Source organism: Acomys russatus, chromosome 4 (assembly GCF_903995435.1).
Source record: "Acomys russatus chromosome 4, mAcoRus1.1, whole genome shotgun sequence".
NCBI lineage: Eukaryota > Metazoa > Chordata > Mammalia > Rodentia > Muridae > Acomys > Acomys russatus.
Window position 1 is genome coordinate 61,713,871 of NC_067140.1, and position 22,284 is coordinate 61,736,154.

At 45.9% G+C, this 22,284-nt stretch overlaps 1 protein-coding gene across 1 annotated transcript in view; it reads right to left on the bottom strand.

Annotated features, from left to right (window-relative positions):
- Window positions 1–3,948: 3,948 nt before the first annotated feature.
- Window positions 3,949–22,284, bottom strand: part of Shc4 (SHC adaptor protein 4) — a 92,888-nt gene continuing 74,552 nt past the window's right edge. The window contains exons 9-12 of the mRNA XM_051144534.1: window positions 20,887–20,947; window positions 17,327–17,509; window positions 8,378–8,631; window positions 3,949–4,122 (exon numbers count right to left, since the gene is read on the bottom strand). Of these exons, the coding sequence (XP_051000491.1) occupies window positions 3,967–4,122; window positions 8,378–8,631; window positions 17,327–17,509; window positions 20,887–20,947 (654 nt within the window). The 3' untranslated portion in view covers window positions 3,949–3,966. The remainder of the gene's footprint in view (window positions 4,123–8,377; window positions 8,632–17,326; window positions 17,510–20,886; window positions 20,948–22,284) is intronic.

Here is a 22,284-nt window from a genome sequence, read left to right on the forward strand (position 1 = left end):
ACATGGACTCTCAGATGGGGGTCTGATACAAATGAGCTTGGGCAAGAGAAACGGAATGAAAGCACAAGGCTCAACTGCCAATAGTTCCAGGATTGCTTGTGTTTCACCCGTGCTGTTTTTCACTTCCATTGTCCCACCTCTACCCACCCCCAGCCCTCAGGAGACACAACATTTCACTTAGCAGAACTGGATTTTGCCACCACTGTACACAGTGTGCATACCTACCACAAGTGAAGATGTGTCTCTGTTTTGTAATAATCAGTTAGTGTGCATCTGCCATGAAGTTCTGTAGTGACATTTTTAAAAAAATATTTATTTTTATGTATGTGAGTATTCTATCTGCATGTACACTTACATGTCAGAAGAGGACACCAGATCACATTATAGATGGTTGTGAGCCACCATGTGGTTGCTGGGAATTGAACTCGGACCTCTGGAAGAGCAGACAGTGCTCTTAACCACTGAGCCATCTCTCCAGCCCCTGTAGTGACATTTTTAAAGAATTATGGCCAGGCAGTGGTGGCACACATCTCTCAGGGAAGCAGAGGCAGGCAGATCTCTGTGAGTTCGAGGCCAGCCTGGTCTACAGAGCAAATTGAGAACATCCAAGACTACGCAGAGAAACCCTGTCTACACAGAGAGATCCTATCTCAGGATGGGGAAAGGGAGTTCTGGAATTTTGGTTTATTTAAAAAAAAAAACAGGAATATTATAAGAACGTGCTTTTGTTTTAATCCCAGGTATAGGGATGTGGGGCTGCTTTCAACCGTCTGCAGCAGCTGACTATGGTTTGCTTCGTGCTCTAGCAGAGGCATTGTTTTACCAGCTGCAGATAATTTCTGCGATTCTGTGAAGTTTGGAGTTCTGGGAACTTTTCAGAAGGTACACAACTGTGATGGCCCGGAGAGGTGGAGGGGTTAGTGGGTGTTGGTTGGTTTGCTAGTAGCCCCGTTCAAAGAAGAAACAAAAGGAATGAGATTAGATTCAGGGATTTCCCTAATACCTCCCTCCCCTCTGTCCTTGTTTCTCTCCTACCTAGTGTTAGGGGGTGAAACCTGGGACGTGGGCTAAAGGGTGAGAAAAAGAAGACCCCACACAGTTGCAAAGACCAGCTGCAAAGTTCTGTTGGGTCTACCTGCCTTTGTGAGTCCTGACTCAAGCAGGTGTAACTTTTCCTTTTTCTTCTGATCTTTTGCTTTTGGACGCTGGCCAGAGCCCATGGTACGTTTTCTCTGGGACTTTGAGCTTTTTCGTTCTTCCTCTAAAGCTCCCCCCTCCCCGCCATCTGGCTGCTTGTCTGCCATGTAGTTTGCCTGGACTCCAGCCTAACGACATGGCATTTTTCTCCTCCTCTGGGCAGCTACCAAGATTTCCAGCTCGCCCACTCTGAGGATTTTCTTAGACCTCTAGTGCAAACGTCCTCAAGCTTCTGTTTGAATCCACTCTTAAGCTGTTTTTACTAAGGAGAGCAAGAACTGCAGGGGAGCCTCTGCTTTCCCTGGCACCGCTCTGCTGGGCCTTGGGGACTGATGTTCAAGACGACATCGGTCAACTCCTTCCCTCTGTGTTCTGTCAGTTGGTGAATGACCCCAGCAGATCAGAGACGGGGGCAGAACGAGGCAGGTTGTCAATGACCTTAGCCAGTCCTCTCTTTTGCACCATTCACCTGCATCAGCTGTGACGTCAGTACAGTACTGTCCACAGCTACATGCAGCCATACAGCTGTCTTCCAGAATCCATACCTGCTCTCACCCTCTCCCTTTTTCTGGACCCTGGAACACTGTGGTCTCTCTATACTTTGCCCACACTTTAAATATCCTTTATTACTCTCTCAAGTTACCCAGTTTGAGAAAGCCCCCTGTTTTCTGCCAAGACACTGCTCCACTACACTTATAATAAAATTTCCAAGTCCCAAATACAAGACATTGTCAGTTGTCACAAAGCAATAATCATTTATTTATTTTTTTTTTTTTAGAAAAGTCATTTACAGACATTTATAGGCAAATGAACCACCATTTTAAAATAGAGGTTGAGAATATGAGAGTAAAATAGCATGCAGACATTTCTTGCATCTTTTCGGAGTGTGTGAACAGTGTCTGTAGTATCTGAAAGTGCAGTATTTGCCTCTCTGCTACCCCACCACTTCAGTCCAGTGCTGAGCACCCACATGTGCTGCCCACACAACCAGTGCTCCCTGCGTCTGCCCTGCCTCTGATGCAGGTTTCCTACAAGCTCCTATCCCTATGCTGATAGCTTTTATGGAGAAAAATGATTAAGAGCTAAGATTATTGGGGAAAATCAATGAAATATACTTTGTTTTCTAGCTGTGGAAAGGAAACAAACCTACCTAAGGAGCCAATGGCTGCAGAAATAAAACAGTGAGCTGTTACATAAAAATGCCAGACTTCAATGTACTTGATTTCTGATTGTTTCTATGCAAAAGAACTATCCCATGCTGTACTTAAAACTTATCAAACATATCACGATCACAAGGTTAGGTTGTATCTTAGTGAAAATGAAATGGTATTGAGATAACTATCTAGAAAACCCATGATTTATAGTCTCTCTCTCTCAGTCTCTCTCTCTCTCTCTCTCTCTCTCTCCAGTGACAGCAAGAAAGGACTAACTATTTCTTCTATTATTAAAAACAACCAGATCCACTTGGACCAACATTATGTGCTTTATATTGAAACACTTGGGGTCAAACTATGTGAGTTCTGATTTGGCTAAACCCTTTATCTGTAGAGTGTAGACACAGAATAAAAGGAAAGTCCTAAATGTTTGTCCTTAACTACACAGGCTGCTTATCAGTATTAACTTCTAACAAAAGAAAAACTACTGTGTTAGGACGGCGGAGACCTCTGAATGAACCTCTGAGCTCCCTCATCTTATAAACAAGAAAACTGGAATCCAGACAGGTTTAGCAACCTCCAAGAGTCAGAGCGATGAGTGGTCTGAGCCTAGAGCTTCTCTGAGAAGTGTTAACTTCACCACTGGTTAAACCATCAGACAGTGTGTGGCAGGCCTTTCCAAGCCCTTCACTCCATGTGTTTTCTCACTCTGCATTTTGTCTGATAACAGATAAATAGGGTGGTAGGACGAATATCGAGGTGACAGGAGGGTTCAGTGGCAGCCAGTCAAAAGGAAAGTTTCCTATACTTTAAGTTACCTTCTGACTCTCAATAGAAATGCAACCAGTTGGAACCAGTGTGGACTGAGTGGGATGAATACCAGTTTTGTTGCCATCTTCTGTACCCATTTACTCAAAATCAGGGACAACAAAGAGATTTGGCCTCGTGAACTTGTCCCGTGCTGCACATGAAGACTTTAGATAGCAAAGAGTGAGGAATGCTGGACAGTGAATTTGGGTCCCAACATTTTAATCAATAAATGTGACAGTAAAGACATCATCAATGGCTTTTGCTTTCGTTCCACAAGCACAGACACAGTCTGAATTTAATGTCAGTATCATATTTAACATGGCAGCAAAAAGTGCCACTAAACAGAAAATGTAATAAAGTCAGCACTATTAGTCAAATTGTTTCTTCTTGCTTTTTTAGCAAGGAAAAACTTTTTTGGCAACTGGCTCTGTAGCTATAGGACACAAAGACACTTGGAACTAATCTCCCCCATATGAAAACGTCCCCAGATTATCAAGTTGAAGGCACATACCACTGCCTGAGCAGTTCAAGTTGTCTGTAGCATATGAAATTGTAGTTGTGCTTTTAGCTTTTAATAATGCAATGTGACCTTTAGAAAGTGACCACCGTGCATATGGATAACTCCTTTCCAAATGGACCAAAATCCTCCTTCTCTGATTTTCATACTCAGAAGATGTTTTATTAGTTCTCTGTTTTATAAAAGAGCCCATGGGTTCTAAGAAAGACATGTTTCATGGTTTGTGTTCTTTTTTATCTGGAGAAAAGGTTTGAATTGTCACTGTTCCTGCCACCATGCCTGGAGCTGTCATTTCTTGGAATGCAAAGGTCTTGTGTTGTTGTCTTTTCGTACTGGTTGTTTAAGGCTTACTTCACTTCCAGAAGAGATGATTGGCAAATGATTTTCCATATGGTATTTGATAAGGTGGCCGACATTATCAAACACGTGGTCCTTGGTCCTCACCTGGAAAAGGAAGCACAAATATACTTAGGTTGAATACTAACAATTCTGAAAAGACACAAACAGTGGTAGGGGAGTGCCCCTGAAGTAGATCTGAGTGAAGGAAAGGTACTTTTCAATTTTATGTTCCTTGAGTCACAATTTTATCGTGCCCCATTACTCTTTACAGCCGTAGCCCTACAGGGTCAAGAAATGGCGAGCACTTGGCATCCAATCCAGATGAGCAGTCCACCTCTCTGCAGTGCTGTTGCTTGATGAGTTCCATCACGTCGCCACTTTTGAAACCATCTAGCTGATTTGTGCACAGGCACAGTCCCAGGATTGCAGTCATCTTCCATAGAGTGGAGTGCTTCCACATTACCCCGTCTCTGCCAAACACAGGCCCCTGGGAGCCTCAACACCAAGCCTGCCTCCTCCTTTCTAACAGGCATTCAGGCTGCCTGCCTGCAAGCTTCATTAACAGTTGCTGGCTCGTTCATGTCTGATTCATGGTGTTCACTGTCCACATGCTGATGGGAATGGACTGGTAGAATGTCCTCCTAGCTATCGTGCACCTACCCCCTGTGGTCTTTACTCTCTACCGGGCACCATTGGCTTTAGTCACTTCCGATGTGGAGGATTGTACAACCTCCAGGACAGAGAAGGCCTGCAGCCAGCACACACCTCCTTAATAGTTCTGCCACCTTCCTGCAGGAGAGTCAGAGCTCTGCCTGCATATTGGTTTCAGCATATTGGAATAACTGGCAGAATTTGAATATGGACTATAAATTATATAATGAGATCTGTAATGGAATGTGCTGGCTTTGAGGATTATACTAGCGCTAGGAAAGAAAGGGCCCCTGATCTTGTAAGCACACAAGACAGGGAAGAGGAGATGATGCCTTTACTGTGTTCTCTAAGGCCTTCCGACCTGAACGAAGTTTTTGCATCTTCCTAATCCCAGTGTAGCTGCCCAATCCTGCATTCTTAATGCCAACTCCTTCTGTCTCTTCTCCCTCGTGTCCCTCTAGCCAACATTCTGGTCCAGGATCTCCCAGTTCCCACCCCGAGGCCCCCAGTTTTGGTCTGTCTGCCCCATACCCTCCACTGTGGCTTCTCTGATCAATCCTGCAGATAGGTGTTAGGCTAACCTTCCTAGTACAGAGACCACAAACTAGCCACTCTGGACAAATGCACCAGATGTCATTATACCAGAAGTTTTAAAGGAGTCTAAGCTGAAAATGAAGAGAATGCACAGAAAACTCTATTTGGTGGCTTTTTGGAAAAATCAGCCTGGCCCTTCTGGGCCCCTACTCTGAATGGCAACAGTTAGGTAGAGCTGAGCAGTGACTGTTTTTTCAGTTCAACAGAGAGCGTCAACCACACCCTCTGTCGACTCCAATAATCACCCACTTCTGCTTCCTTATATACTGGTCAGGCCCTGTAGACATTCGCCTTTGCAGCCCCCTCCTCAAAAGCTTTTAAGAACTGTGTGATTTTTTAAAATCCATTAAATGAGACTTGAAGCAGCTAGTCCAATACTGCCAACTCCAACTTTGTCCGACTGAAACTATGCTACTTTCAGAACCATGATTCCCCATCTCTCCAGACCACCATTTTACTTTGTGTATTTAGGAGTCTGGCTTCTTAAGATCCCTCATCTAAGCAGAATCATGTGACATTTGTACAGGGACAGGCTGGGTTTTGCTTAACAAAATCAACATCCTTGAGAACAGGACAGCATGTGACACGCTTGTCCTCCACAAGGCTGAACAGCATTCCTTTGTACGTTTACAGCATTTCTTCTTTCTCCTCTCCTACATGAGCTCTGAGATTATTCCCACTTCTTGGCCACTGGACTGTCACTGCTAGATACAAGCGCACCTCTCCTAAAGATAGTGATTTCCATTCTTCCGGACTACTGTCCAGAAGTGAGCCTGCTACCTTTTTTTTTTTTTTTTTCCCTGAGGCAGGGTTTCTCTGTGTAGTCTTGACTGTCCTAGACTCACTTTGTAGACCAGGCTGGCCTCGAACTCACATTGATCCACCTACCTCTGCCTCCCAAATGCTGGGATTAAAGGCATGCGCCTGCTACTTTGTGTGGCCATTGTAGACATTTCTAAGAAATTTTCAGACTATTTTCTGTTTTCTTAGCCTTGGATAATAGCCATCTTAATAAACTTGAGGTGAAAACTCATGGCAGCTTTGATTCACATTTCTTATTAGTTAGAAGTCTTGGGCACCTCTTCACATCTGCGTGCCTTCTCTTCTCTGGAGGACTGTCCTGTCCTAAAGGGAATGCTGTGTTTTGCTTTGCCTTTGTGAACTGCAGGATTTCCTTAATGTGTTTTGAATATGAACTCTATTACATTCACAGTTTGCAAATGTTTACCTCACTCCGTGGGTTGACTATAAACCTTGCAGCTCAAAAGCACTTAGCATCGTGCAGACCCACTCTCTACGTTTGCTTTTTGATGCTTGCATTCTGACAACCTTACCTAACAAACAAAAGTCAGTCAGACCACTGGGATGGGATCCCCCGCCTGCCTGCCCTGCACTTTTCTCCTTGGAGCTTCTTAGTTATGGAACTAACTAACTCAGTCTTACAACTGAGTCTTTGGCCCATTCGACTTCGTTTTGATTAATAGTGTAAGAATCCAGTTCCATCCTTCTGCACAGGCATATTCAGCCTCCTGTCAGCACGTGGAGGCCATCCTGTCTCCGGTGTGTGCTTTAAGAAGACCTCCTGATCGTCTTAAAGATGACTGAAGTGCACATGTGACCTCATCGCTGGGCTCATCATGCTGTTCTGTCAGCCTAGACCTTTATGTCAACACTACGGTTTCCATTAACATAGATCTGTGATATGTTTTGAAGTCTTCAGTTCTATTTTTAAAAATTGATTTTGGTTATGCCAGACTTCTTTGTATCAGTTGACCATGATTTTAGGATTTTCTGGATCTATAAAAAAAAGTGTCGCCAGGAGTTTTACAGGAACTGCGGTTATGCGTGTGGATTGCTCTGGGTGGTGTGAACATTTTAATGGCGCTCACTCTTCTAACCCATGAAGAGAGGTCCTTTCACTTATCTGTGTCTTCTGTCGCTCCTTTCATCGCTGTCTTACAGTTCTCACTGCAGAAGCGTGCCTTGTTCTCGCTTGAGTTTATCCCTAAGTACGTTTTACCGTTGGCGCCATTAGACATGTGACTATTTTCTTCATTTCCTTTTGAATAGTCCTCATTGTGTGTAGAAACAACTAATTTTGAATAAATAAATGCACCGTCAGCTGTGAACTCTTCCCAAATCACATTCACTGTGCTTCTTCTATTGCTGTTTGTGTCATTTTGTTACTATCTGCTTCTTCTGCTTTCTTGCTGTCAGAAAAAGGCGGTGTGCAATTGTGTCACATGCCTTTTCTGCATTCATGGAGATGACCATGCAATGTTTCCTCCTCTTCTCCCCGTTTGTGATGGTGGATCTTGGTCATCAACCTGACCGCATCTGGAATCAGCTAAGAGCTGTGCATGCTGCGAAGTGACTACTGGATCGGATCACGTGAGGTGAGAAGATACACCCTAAATATGGCCAGGGTGTCAGGACAACTCTCAACTCAAAAAGTCAAATCAAGTGTTCCTTTCAGCATGAGCTTAAGAAGGCAAGTACTAGCCGGGTACGGTGGCGCACGCCTTTAATCCCAGCACTCAGGAGGCAGAGGCAGGCAGATCTCTGTGAGTTTGAGGCCAGCCTGGCCTACAAAGAGTCCAGGACACCGGGGCTGTTACATGGAGAAACCTCATGTTGAAACAAAACAAAAAAACAGAAAAACCAAAGAAGGCCAGCGCTAATTCTCTGGCTACTGATAAGGAGCTTGGCCAGGTGCCGTTCTCTTTGGGAGGTTGTTTTGGTTAGTGAGTCCATCTTCCTGTAAGTTCTATTATGCTTAGAGCCTCCATTTTCCCTGTGCTTTAGTCCTGGGGTGTGGTGTATTTTTAGACACCTGTCCATTTCTTCTAGTTTATTCCACTTGTTAGTATATGGTTGCATATAGAAATCTTTTCTGTCGGACGGTGGTGACACACTCTTTTCATCTTAGCACTCACGAGGCTACAGGCTTGCCCCACTGAACTGAGTTGAGAAAAGGCAGAAAGATGCTCCAGGGTAGCTTCCAATTCTAACCACACCACTAGTTCTGGCTACCCGGTTTAAGGCTTAGCCTTGACCTCTACTGAATGTTGTCTGTGGGTCCCAAGTGTGAAGTAGAATGAGAGCTCAGTCGTACCTTGCCTTCAGGATCCACCAGGAGAAGGTGCTTGGCCTGGCCGCCTTGCAGTCCGCTCAGTACATACTGGCCAGGAGATGTTACACTCTCTCGAACCAAAAAGTCCCCATCCTTCACCAAAAGTTTCTCTGCTGCCCTCCGGCTCAGCCTGCCATGGAAGCATTCTTCATTCCACAGTTGCCGCCTAATGTGTGGTAAAGAGTGTGCACTCACAGGCTGGGTGGTGGCTCCTGGCTGCACAGTTTCTGGTGCCTCTGAAGTCAAAACACAAAAGAGATATCACCAGGTTATCCCCTAATCCGTCCATTCAGTCTTCCTTCAGCGTACAGGGCACTGTTTAAACAACACTGTGGACCAAAACGTCCTGGCAGGCTCGAATTTGGTGGTGGATTTAAACATTATTTTTGGCTTCTGTCACAAAAAGAGGTTACCAGACACAGGAGTTTCTCTTTCAGGAAGTGGAATCAGCCCATGAGAGCTGATGGACCTGTGGGAAGGGGCCCTTCTTTTCCAGGGGCCGCATGCCAACAGGGAAACAGCTGGTGCTGAACCTGGATCTTAACAACATCTACAGTGTTTCTACAATGTTTCCACAACCTTTCTAAAAATTGATTTTTTTCTGAATTTCACATCATGCACTCCAATCCCACTCATCTCCCCCCGTCCCTTCCTGTCTTCCCTCTGCCCTTGCAACCTCACCACAGAAGAAAATAAATTTTGTTTTTAAATTTTAAAAAAGAAACAGGGGCTTGAGAGATGGCTCAGAGGTTAGAGCACTGTCTGCTCTTCCAGAGGTCCTGAGTTCAATTCCCAGCAACCACATGGTGGCTCACAACCATCTATAATGTAATCTGGTGCCCTCTTCTGGCCTGCAGGTGTACATGCAGGAAGAACACTATATACATAATAAATAAATAAATCTTTAAAAATTAAAAAAAAAGAAAGAAACAACAAAATAACTTGCCATGGAAGCTGCTTGGTGTCATGGTGTGTCATACAGTAAAGCCTTTTGTCCAAATAGCTTTACCTGCAAATGTTCACTGCAATGAGCCGTTGGCCTGGTTCAAGGCCTCTGACTTCTGCTACACCATCAATACTGGATCCTCACTGGGGCTCCTTCTAAACTCTTTGTAAAGTCACAACTGAAAGTTTAAACTATGCTCACTTTAAAAAAGCAAAAAAAAAATTTTTTTTAGCTTTTATTGTTTTTATTTTTACTAGTTTATACATCAATTTAGCTCACCTCGACATTCTTCTTAGTAAACACTTTAGTTTAGCATTCCTACCTTCTAACCCCACTGGGGCTCGTATCAGTCAGATCAGCCACCTGTCTGACCACAGAAGCGATGAGAGGAAAGCAAGCGCGGCAGCAGAGTGCTCAGCCTAAGGCAGCTTCCCGGGCTCCTAGAGAAAGGGCTGTCCCAAATCAGGAGCACTGAGCATGAGACCACAGGTGTGTCAAGGGGACACAGCGCTACGGCGGCTCATAGTGGTGACGATGACAGTGTGGTTCTCACTTATTACAACGGCAGTTGCCAAAGCCTTTACATAACTAATGCTATTTTATTTTTAAAAGCATACGGGTCCCCAGATTGGGTTTGAGAAGAAGGGCTAAGTGACTTATCCAAATCCATACTGCCAATGTTGTAGACCTGGGATTTGAAACCAGGTCCACCTAACTCCAAAGCTTGGGCGTTTTAGTAACAAACGCCAAGGCACTGGCATCGGATGTAAAAAAAAAACTTTCTGTTTCCCGCATTGGTCTAGCTGCCCCAGCTCTGTAGTGCCCACAAACGTCCCTCAGAGACTGCAGTGCTGTCAGAACAAATGTACACAGCACACCTATAACCCCAGCACTCAGGAGGCTGAAGCGGGAGGATTGCTGAGAGTTTTAAGTCTAGCCTGGGCAAGTTTGAGACAAGCTTAGTGAAGCTTTCCCTCAAAACAGAAAAGGCTCAGAGTTTAAGAGCATTTGTTGCTCTTGCAGAGGACCCTGGGTTGGGTTCCTAAGACGCACAAGTTGACTCATTAAATACCTGTAACTAGTTCCAAGGGATCTGGCTCCCTCTTCTGGCCACCATAGGCACTACATGCATGCAATGCACCTACACCCAGGCAAAACACTCATGTATGAAGTTAAAATAAATCTTTTTTTCTTTAATCCACCAAAAATAGTTTTAAAAAACAACCATAGAAACCAGCACTGTGTTTTGAAATGCAAAGGCTCCTTGCATAGAGACCACTTTTTATTCAGTAACACAATAGAGCACTTACAGGCCCCATGGAAAGTCTCACCAAGAGAACTGCATTGGGCTCTAACTGTGCAACTTGTATTCCACCATGCTGTGACACCGTCGGCATAGGCACCCTGCAGTGCCCTATGCATAGCCCAATTCCCATATCAGTGTGCTGGGACCCTGCCCTACTTAAGAATGCCTATTTGACATAAGAATGTGATATGACAGTTACAGCTAGCACCGCAAACATATCTTGTAAAAACATCTTCAGCCTAAAGCTAATGACTGGAAAGAATGACGCCCCACAAATCATCATCTCTCCCCACTGCTGCCAAAAAAGGCCTGAGGAAGTGTGTCCAGATGTTGGCTAATACTTGCAGTTGGCCTTGGTGCTGCCTGTTCTTGGACACAGCGGAAAACGTCTAATGAGCAGTCCTGTGTGTGTGTATGTTTGTGTGTGTGTGTGTGTGTGTGTGTGTGTGCATGCATGTGTGTGCGTGTGTGTTTGTGTCAGAGACAGGTACTGCATGAGTGTAAGGCAAGGCAGGCAGGCAGGCATGCGTCATGTCAGAGACAGAGCATGCATGCAGGCATGCATCATGAGGGCGCAGGCAGCTTAAGTGTGGTGTGCACTTTTGATTTGTCCTGAAATTATGGATGCCTTTTGGACAAGGACAAAGCAAAAGAAAAACAGACATTATATCATCTTGAAGAGTCAACAGCTCGCGGGCCAGCCTTGGGGTTGCAGTGTTTCTAACATAGGTTCCCAGATTAAGACAAGGACAAAACACAGTGTGCTAAGCAATTTCAAATGTTCCCTTAGCATGAAATTCTGTTAGAGAAATAAAAAATATGTGGTAGATTCTCCAATTCATTTGAACTTTAACAGTTATGTTAAATTGGGAAATAAAAACGGAGAAGTCCTTTCTGGTCTCATCACTGACCAGCACGGCTCAGTGCTGCAGTAATCTTTGTCTTGTTCCTCTGTGACGATTGACGCTACTGGGGGAGCATGTGTGCTTACCTATGGTAGGCTCATCTCTGCCACAGAGATGGGTGGGCAGCTGCAGAGGGAAGCGCTCATTTTCCAAAGAAGCAGAGGGGTGAGCAGTAGACACTCAGCCTTCACCAGAATTTGGAAAGCCATCACAGGATCGCTATCAGGAGTGCTCGGTACACTGCTAGGGCTGGGGAGGAGTTCATCTCTCAACTACTCCACTCTTTATCATTGCACTCTCTGAGCATCCACAGTACTTTTGGGTTTTAAAAAATGTTCTATAGAATTTAAAATGCTTACAAAAGTCAGCACAGTCCTGTAAGTAAAAATACAGCCGGAAGATGCAAACTTTGAGGAGACTATCATGGTTGAAGGGTAATTTTCCATTTTCTAAGCTCACTGTATTCTCCCCTTGGCACGTGACCTCATGTCCTGTTTCAAGGAACTAGGAGTGGGATCAGCTCTGGCTATTTGTAGTCCATACTTCAGAAAGTTGCTGTAGATCCTGAATTAATGAAAACAAACTTTCACTCCTACAGGAAACATGGGGTCTCCTTTCCAACACACCTCAGACCGTGACGGTCTCTTCAGTTAACACACAGCCTTATTTTGTGTGGGTTTTGGGTTAAATATACAAGGTTTGGCGTGCTTTGTTAACACTGAGATCATAGCCAACAGCACTAGACCTCATACTTGATTAAGGGTTTTTTAAACCTGTCTTTTCTCATGAGGGCACTTGTTAGCTCCAAATTTTTTTTAACAATTTCACTTTATTAGGAATTTATTAAAGGCATGTACCTCCCTTACAATCCGACTACTCTAAAGAGATTAAGGAGAACAAGAATGGAACCTTCTGGGTATCAGTTCCGTGGAGCAGTTGCCCTGGTGTAATTCTCAGGAGTCTAGCAGATCTATCTGACAGAAGAAGCTGCACCATCTGTGGACCAAACTTGGAGGTACCACGCCTGCCCCCCATCAACTCCTCCACCCCCCACCCGCCCCTCACCCCCACCCATGTCTTTTGTCTTGGGCTGATCCTTCCTCCCTCTCCGTCTATACTAAGATGTTTCTCAGTTTGTAGAGACAAAGTCTCGGTGGGGTCAAGCATCCCAAGCCTGTTTTCACCTTGGGCCCAGACTGAGGTAAGATTGCATTCTCTTCACAGGCACTTTACCGTTTTCTTTCACTTAGGACCACTACACGGCACTTTAGTAGCAATGTGTGGGAACTATTTTAAACAGTGAAACCATTAAAAAAAATAAGCACAAAAATGTGAAGTGGGGAAGTGGCACTAAACGTCCCACAAAAGGACACTTGAAGTTTCGGTTTGTTCAGGTTGGTCTTCATTTTGTGAGACAATTTAACTATGTAGCCCAAGCTGTCCCCAGGCTCACTGTCCATAGCCCAGAGAAATCCTGTGGTTGGGACTGTGGGCCGCACCACTGCACTTGGCTTAGACAATGCTTAGAGCTCAGAAACCAAAACAAGGTAGAGCTTTCCTTTGCTGCCATCTGCCCAGACCGTGTACGTTGGACAGCTGGCAGGCTCCATGGCTCTGCAGCAGGTCTACAGATGGCAAGGAGAGCATGCTGAGTACTGATTTGAGGGACACACCTAAATTTTGCTGCGCATGCTACTCCTCAATTGTGAAACCTGTAAATACCAAGAAACGCCAGGAGGTTACATAATAGGAATTCACTCGTGTTGCTGAAAGTAAAAATATACCTCAATAAAGTGTCTGAAAATGTGTTAGAAAACTCTGACCAAACAAATGTGTGTAGATGAGATGTTAAGATAGTATACCTCAGGGCCAGGCATGGTGGTACATGCCTTTAATCTCAACACTCAGGAGGCAGAGGCACTCAGGATCTCTGTGCATAAGGCCAGCCTGGTCTACACAGTAATATCTGTCTAATGATAATAATACCAAGAGAAAAATATTTGTAATATAAAGAAAAAAGTTTGTGCCTGCTAAAAAAAAATTAGCCAATTTAGTATATAGTAGTAAGTACAGTGGCTTAGAAGAGAGAACTGGCCCAAGACAGGAAGTGTGATGAGGAGCCCAGAACAAAGTGGCACTGGGGGGGTGGGGGGAGGGAAGGAATCAACAAGTGTTTGGAAAGGTGCGTCACGTAAAATGGAGCTAGAGTCACTGTCCCATATAAAGTATAAAGGGTCAAGAAGGAATACAATTATAAAGCCTGTAGAAGAAAATGCGTCAGAAGCCAAACAAAAGAAAAACGAATCCAAAGGATGTACGTTGGAAACACAGTAGGGATAAAAATGGAGACAAATCACATAGGAAAGAAAACAGAAGACCACATGCTTTAGCAAGATCAATACAATCAACAAACCTAACAGAGGCATACAGCCCGAGGGAGGATACGTTTCCAGAGAGCCAGGGGCCAGGAAAGTAATTATCAAGGACTATTCTGTACCAGGTTTCTGCAGAAATCACATTGCCGAGGAATGTACATGCCGCCCTGTTATGTGTTTTGGCTCCTAAAACAAATGTCAAACTCTCATGCCCATAGAAACAGGCTAAAAAGAAGTAAGACTCCAGAGACGTGCACAACACACACACACACACACACACGCGTGCGCGCACACACACACGCGTGCACAAACACACACACACACACACACACACACACACACACACACATACATCGGATGCTGGCAGGAAGAAGCCAGCAGGCATAGCAAAGCTCATAGACAGTAACGGACCAGAGTCATCTCACAAATGGGAGCCGGGTATGAAGCAAGCGGTGCTGTGTCTGCCTCACAAAGTCTTCAGAATTCCTTCCCATTGGGATTCCAGAGACTGCTGTCCCTTTGTGAACGTGACTTTACAGTGTAGATGTATTCCCATGCCACCATCAGGTTTGAGTGCAGACAGGGAAGTTAGTTTGGCAGGTGATAAGAACACACAGCCACTGGATGCCATGTGCCATGTTGTACAGGGTGCCGCTTGGATGTTTGAGAGGTAGAAAGGTACAATAGCAGAGACAGAGGCCTAGACAGCTAGTTGTCCACAGATACTGTCCCCCCTGCCACCGCACTACAGAACCCCTAAGCCTTATCTAGGCACCTACAGTAACTTCTGGCTTCCCTAACAGGAAGGTGTCTGGTTCTGCAGTGGCAAGAGAAGAAAAGAGTGATGTCTTCCAGTGGAAAGAAATGATGTCTGCTACTTCAGGTCACACCCTCTAAAGGAACATTCACGCACTACTCCTGCCTTTCTCCTACCTGGCTGGACCCACACAGGCACCTGGAAGCAGACACGGAAGACAGGTGTCAAAAATAATAATTTTGCCTTGTCCAGGTCCTGTGACAGTAGGGTTTGAACAAGTAGGTAGAAATGCATAAGCCAGGCTGTCTGACGCTGCGGTATCTGGGAGCGTTCTTTGTTATGGAAGCTTCTATTAGCTATAGCAGAGCTAGGGGACCCCCTCTGCCACTGACAGCACGAACAATAAGGCATCCTCAGATTGCCTCCTGCTTACAGGTGGTGGGAAGGACTGAGTATTCCTGCTGGTCAGAACTTTGAGTGTGTGCGTGTGTGTGTGTGTGTGTGTGTGTGTGTGTGTGTGGTGTGTGTGTGTATGTGAATGTGTGTGGTCTGTGTGTGTTGTGTGTATGTGTGTGTCTGTATGTGTGTGGTCTGTACGTGTGTGTGTGCATGTTTATCCTAAACAAATCAGTATGCTTATCTGGATAAAGGAAGCTAAGCAAGAGGGAAGCAGGAGGAACGATGGCAGGAGAGGCTGGAGATCTAGTTAAGGCATTTTATAGAGAAAGTAAGTAGAAAAATGACCACTGCTCTATCTCATCATAAGATGTTCTTAAACCAACATTTTAAAAACTGCATTTGGACTGGGACTGATTTTTGGAGGAAGGAATGGCAAGCTGACACTAACCTCATGGGGGCCCCAATGAGCCCAGGAGCTGTGCACACTGACTCCTAGCAGGAAACAAAGCTTGGGGGAGCATTAGGAGAAGGAAGGCCACCAGTGCGGGAAGAAGGGAAAGCGCTGTGGCTGTTGGCTTGTTCCCAGCTGTGAGAACAAAACTGAGCTGGGCTTAATTTGGCTATGGATTAACACTGCCTTGTCCAGCCGTGTGAATTTACTGCCGAAACATATACCCCATCACCATCTCACACCGCTCCCTCTGTGGTGGACAGAGGTGCACTTTCTTTAAGAAGAACCAACTGCCCTCCCCTCCCACCCCCAGGCCCCGCCCAGCAGTCGGCTTCCAGCAGACTAACCCTTCAGGGCCTGACTCAGCAGCCAAGGGCTTGCCCTGCCTCACGTGGCCCACATCCAGACAGATTCTTGGGGCGAGACAGGCCCATCCACTTGGGCCCTGTGTAGGACAATGTTGGCAGAACACACAGGCTCTCTGTGGAGTTGGCCGAAGCTCGCACAGGCCTGTAGTGTGTTCCGCTGCCCCCTCTGCGCAGTCACACTCTCTTGCTTTGCATCCAGATACTGGTGCCCACAAAGGCCTGATATGCCAACCTCCGTCTTAGTATCTACTTCCAGAGAACAGGCCTGGTCAGAGTGAGTGTGAAGACGGTTCTGACTCCTCTACCACAAGACAGACCACCTGTCACATGGCCGACACTGAGGGCTCACTTCATCCAGAGAGTTAAGGTTCTTTTGAAAGCCAGGCCTAACAAAATCTCCTTTGAAACGCTCAACTCTCAGCTGCCCTGGCTGAAAAGCTGATTTTGGCAGCTCTGCAGAAGCCTCCTGGGCAGTCACGGGGCCTCCTCGGGGCAGCTTCTCCAGCCTTGGAGCAAGCCAAGGCTGATACCACACCAACCTCTGAGCACAGTATTTTGTGGAGAACATTGATGTTTATTTTTCAAATGATTTTAGGCTTTGGGCTTATTTAGTTTTTGTTTATCTGTGTTCCTACTTATGCACTCACTACCCTATACAAGTTGACAAAAATAATAATAACAAGATTGTTCACTTCATTGTGTTTGACCCACGAATGGCTGGAGAACAGAGCATCTCATTCAGTGCTGAATAGATCACTTATCAAGGGATTTGAGGTGATTAGAGTTAGCAATGCCACTAAACAGGACAGAAATAATGGCCATTTTGTTTCTCTTGCAAAGAAACAAATACAGGATTATCATATGGCTTTGAAAGCCCTTCTTTGATCAAAAACACACATCAGAGGTAAATTCAGTGTTGAAAGGATTATCTAAACTGGTCGTAGTGGTGTACTCCTGTAATCCCAGCACTTGGGGAGGCAGAGGCAGGTGAATCTCTGTGAGTCTACAAAGCGAGTCCAGGATAGTCAGGGTTAACACAGAGGAACTATGTAATAAATCCTTAAAGTCTCTAGCATGTACACAAAAATCTGATTGATCGTTAACTATGGTGAAGGACTGAAGTCAAGAATTGGCAGTGAAGGCACTTACCTGCCTCCAGGCCTCACAAGCAGGTGTACTCCCCAGCCCAGGAGGTGGAGGGAGAACCCACTCCTGCAGATTGTCCTGAATGCCTTTGCATATATTTGTGCGTGTGTGTGAAGACACAAAAATAAACAAATGTCATACCCCGAACAAGGCCTTGACTTTGGACAGGTGACCTCATGCGGGGAGCTGTTGTTCTCAGACGCCAAATGTACGATGACTGGTGGCGACTGGCTGCCACAGTACCAGGTCATTAATACAGGTAGTGGGAAGGCACTTACTTTGAAGGTGCCACGGGCTTCCTTGTGGCTGAGTTGAGCTTTGCCGTCCAGCGTAGCCACAGGCGCGGGTACTCTGAAGAGCCTGCGTATTGACGTAGCAGGGGTCATCAAAGAGATCCACCCGACAGGAGTGCTTCAGGGATGCGGCACCCTCGTTCTGCATGCCTGTCTCATAGGGAATACCTGGAGTGGTTAGCAGTGAGCAGCGCATTATGTTTTTTGCCGTGCAAATCATGCCTGAGTTGAAGAGCAACAGGAAGTTGTGTGCCGCGCATGCCCGTCCCAAACAAGGACTGAATGCGGACACTTAGGTCTTTTAGAGGAAAAAAAAAAAAAAAACCAAAAGTAGAAACAGCCCCTCTCAAAAAAACAAAAACAAACAAACAAACAAACAAAAAAAGCCCCTCTCTGTCCCATTCCTTTTGTCAGCTGCATCACTGACAAAAGCAGACAGGAGAGTTAAGCAGAAGGACCCGAAATAAATGGCCAGTGAGAGCGAGGCCCCGCGAGAACAGAGCAAACAGCAGTAGCTCAGGGCGATCACCTGAGAGGACTCGAACACCTATCTGTAACCACCTTTTAAGGAATTGTTGCTTAATACAATGTCTTAAGCTTCCTTTTCCCTAAAGTAACTTAAGAGTAAGTCAGTGAATGAATCAAGTGTAGCCTTAAGGACAGAAAGTCTCGCTCTTTTCTCCTCCCCCAGGTTTTTCTTGCCAAGTACAGCCTTGCTCTGATGGTGGGTGTTTATGTACTTGGTGGAGTGGCCTCTACCCTCCCGCTAGTTCCACCTCTCCTCTGCATCTCAGTTTACACACTGTGGCCAAATGCTCTTTTAACACTGAAAATCCAGTCATATTCCTCAGAGAGTTAGAATCTTCCTAGTTGCTGCGAGCCCTTCTCTACCTGCCTGCACTTGCAGAGTCTCTGCCAGGGGCCACACCGGCCTTCTGCGCTGTGATCTCCACGTAAACCTCAGGTGTCGATTCAAACCTCTCTTTCTGCAGCAGCAGAGCCCTCCCTTCTCCTCAGGACTAGACAGCTCTCTACTTTCCTGGAGGCTTGGACTTAAGCTTTGAAGGCCATTCCGTGGAAGTAATTAATTGCATTGTTTCTGTTACTTGCTTAGGGTCTGTACAACGTCTAGGCTGCACACTCCGTAAAAGCAAGGGTAGTGTCTGCCTTGCTCACAGACGCAATGCTTCAAATGTCTGGCGCATGGGTGTTACCGGATGCATGGGATTAGCACGATCTGTCATGATCCGATAGCATGAAGGACTCAAGATCATCTAGACAGTTGTGTGTACGGGTGTGTGTACGTGTGCATGCGTGCACGTGTGCGTGAGTGTGTATGTGTGTGTTTAAATGAGCACATTTCTAAGTTTCGGATGTACGCGCTCCAGGGTCTTTATGAAGTTGCATCTGCGACAGCGATGATGCCCTGCCCCCGAGGCTGAGTCTCTTGACTGCTCTCCTGTACAACAGCATCCCTTCCTCTTTTGCTTCGGTCACTCAACCCCATTGACATGGTCCAAACAGGACAAGCTCACACCAGACTTTGCCCGATGGTGAAGGGGGCGGCCCAGGGGGGCGACCACACTCGTGACACCTGCCCCTTGTCCCATCCGCTTCTGTTTGCCATCTGCTGCTGTCCTCTCACCTGCTGTCACACTGGCTGTGACACGTAGGAAATCCCGAGGGGGGATCCAGTCTCTACAGAGGGAGGGGCCACCAGGACACTGTATTTGTGCATTCTGTGACATATGACTGCTTGCTTGATCAAATGGAGTTATGGGTTGGGGCCCCTACTTTAAACTTTTGTTCACAAACAGGCGAGGCAACCACAGCCGGGCTGTGCTTCCACTTGAAGGACAACCTTTCTAAGCAACACCGCAAGCTTAGAAACAATAACAACCTAGGCAGATTAGGCTCCGCCCACCCCACCCCCCAATTCTAACTCTTCCCATATTCAAAAATTTCAAGCTCGGGGATGTAGTTGTGCGCCTATTTTAATAACTAAATGCTGTGAGAGGCCTCAGTAAGTCTCACTGAGGGAACTGTTGAGTAAATATAGACTGTGAGAGACAGGCCAAGGCAGCCTCTGCACGTGACAACAGGCTGTGAATACGGCAGAGGGTGCAAGGTGCATCCTGGACTGTCAGGAATTCCCAGGAGGAGAGAGGGAGCTGCAGAGGAAGGAAGGAGTCACAGGTCCAAGACAGCATGGCTTCGAGGCATTTGCACTTAGCCTTAATTTCATTTTCAGCCATATAACTAAGAATTAGTTTACAATTTTACATTTGATCTCAGCCAAAAGCTGAGAAGTAATTAACTTTGGATTTTAACTGACTGTAAGGAATTTTGTGGAAAAAAAATATTTTATTTTTTTTTAGAAACAGTCTCGCTATGTAATCCTGGCTGGCTCAAAATTCACTATGTAGCTCAGGCTGGCCTTGAACTCCTAGGGCTCTACCTGCTTCTGACTCTGGAGTGCTGGGATTTAAGGCAAATGCCACTATGGAATTTTACTTTTCATCAAAAGGAACTATATTTTTAGAAATTTAAAGTGCTGTCTTAGCTCACAGATCTTTAGGTACAGCATGTAGAATTATAATAATCAGAGAGAAACCCTAAACAAAAGACGTTGATGTGTCCTTAGTTGTATAAAAGTGAAGTCAATAGGCTACACTGGCAAAAGTAGATATGAAAGGTGATAAATGGTTGGCTGAGTCCTTAGAAGTGATTTCCCAATTCCTTCCCCACCTAGCCTGCAAGACTTACCTTCCTAAAGAAACAAATAGTCCTGACAGGAAGAATGAAGCTATTGGCTGGGAGCATAATTGCTTTTATTAATGTGTATTTTTTTCTTTTCTTTCTTTCTTTTTTTGGGGGGTGTGGGTGGATTTTGAGACAGGGTTTCTCTGTGTAGTCCTGTGGACTCGCTTTGTAGACCAGGCTGGTCTTGAACTCACAGTGATCTGCCTGCCTCTGCCTCCCTGAGTACAGGGATGGGATTACGGGCATGCGCCACCGCACCAGGCTTTTTAAACATGACAGTTGAGGCCTTGTGTTTGACTGACTGACCCATGAGGTGAGCACACACAGGGGTGAGCACAGAGCTCCCAGGCAGGGTGGATGGTGGGAGCTATTGGTACACTCACATTTCAGCTATGTCTCTCCTGTTCCCTTTGCCAAACTAGAGCACTGGTCTGTCTTAACCACAGTGGAATCAGCATCTGTGTCCATTCTAACTCAACACCTAGTCTTTGAGGTGGAATTTCCTTTTGCTCTGCACAAAAGACATCCTTTTCCAGTAAGAGCTGTTGTGGTATCAGTGCAGTGCAAAACACCAGAGGCACAGCCACCACCTTGGGGATCACACGAGAGCAAGGGGGGTGGGGCTGTTGAACATTACACGACAGCATTCTGGCTTCTCTGGGAAGCATGCAGACCAAAGACTGAGTGCTTTGTTCCATGTCTGCAACTTAAGAGCAGGGGCCTACACATTCATACGACTTAACAGCAGTTGGGGGTGGCAGCTGGGAAGGCATTGTACCTACCTATGGGCCCGCTCTGCTCCGTACAGTTCTCATACACACCGCTGCACTTGGAGTTTCCAGGCTGTACAAACGACAGATTGCAGGACGTTTATCAAGAGTACACATTCGTAAAGAAAATCATGGCTCCCAAGAAAACATAGCAGGCAACTCCATGTTCTGACACGGGAGATGTCTGCAAGTTGAAGCAGAATCTGGGTGGGGAAGTATAGTACTTGATGGTCATCCTTTGAGGTGACCTGAAGGTTGGGGGTGTCAAAAGGACTGCTCACATCCTATGTCTTTAGAGTCCCTTCCTCTGTTCCAGAAGTCACACTCTAGCACTAAAGGGTCTCAGCTAGAGAGTGATGTTTAATTAGTTACTTTGTGTGTGTGTGTGTGTGTGTTTGTGTGCATGTGTGTTCACATAAGTACAGAATATTCTTCAGGAGCCATCTACCTGGGTTTTGTTTATTTTGTTTGTTTGGGTTTTGTTTGTTTGTTTGTTTTTGAGACAGGGTTTCTCTGTGTAGCCCTGGCTGTCCTGGAACTCACTCTGGAGACCAGGCTGGCCTCAAACTCACGGTGAGCCACCTGCCTCTGCCACCCGAGTGCTGGGATTAAAGGCATGTGCCACCACCGCCTGCTCATCTACCTGGCTTTTTGAGATATAGCCTCTCACTGAAACCAGGGGCTCACTGAGATAGGCCAGGCTGGCTGGCTGGAGAGTCCTAGTTAGCTGCCCCCTTTGCAGCACTAGGACATCAGCACATGCCCCCTCACCTGACTTTCTGTTTGTAATGTGGGTTCAGGGGATAAGGCTCAGGTCCTCACGCTCGCACAACAAATCCTTTACAAACTGAGCTACCCCAATTGCTACCTCATTTTGAGATGAGAAACTAGAACCCTACTCTACTGAGGCTTCTGCTAGACTCATTTGTCGTTCTTGAAAACCTCAGCCAATTAGGAGGCTCCAGCCACCCCATCTTTACACATATTTTCTCCTGCAGTGGGATGAAGATGTGCAGATGCTTTGGAGAAGTGCAACATGCATGCTTTAGAAAGATTTGTCTAGGGCTGGAAAGGTGATGGATAGATGTCTAAAGTACTTGCTGAGCAAGTGTGAAGGTTGGGGGTTTGGATCCCCAGAGTTCATGCAAAGCCCTATGCAGTAGAACTCTAATCCCAGGGCATATGTGGGTGAAATGGAAGCAGAGATGAGCAAGTACACAGAAGCTCCTAGAACAGATAGCCTGGCAGGTGGGGTGGGTGGAAGGTCCCTGCACAAGCAAGGACTCAACCCGCAGATTGTCCTTTTAGCTCTACCTGCACACTGCAGCATGCACATGCCCTCACACATACACACGCACACACACACGCACACACACACCATACACACAGACACACACACACAGACATACA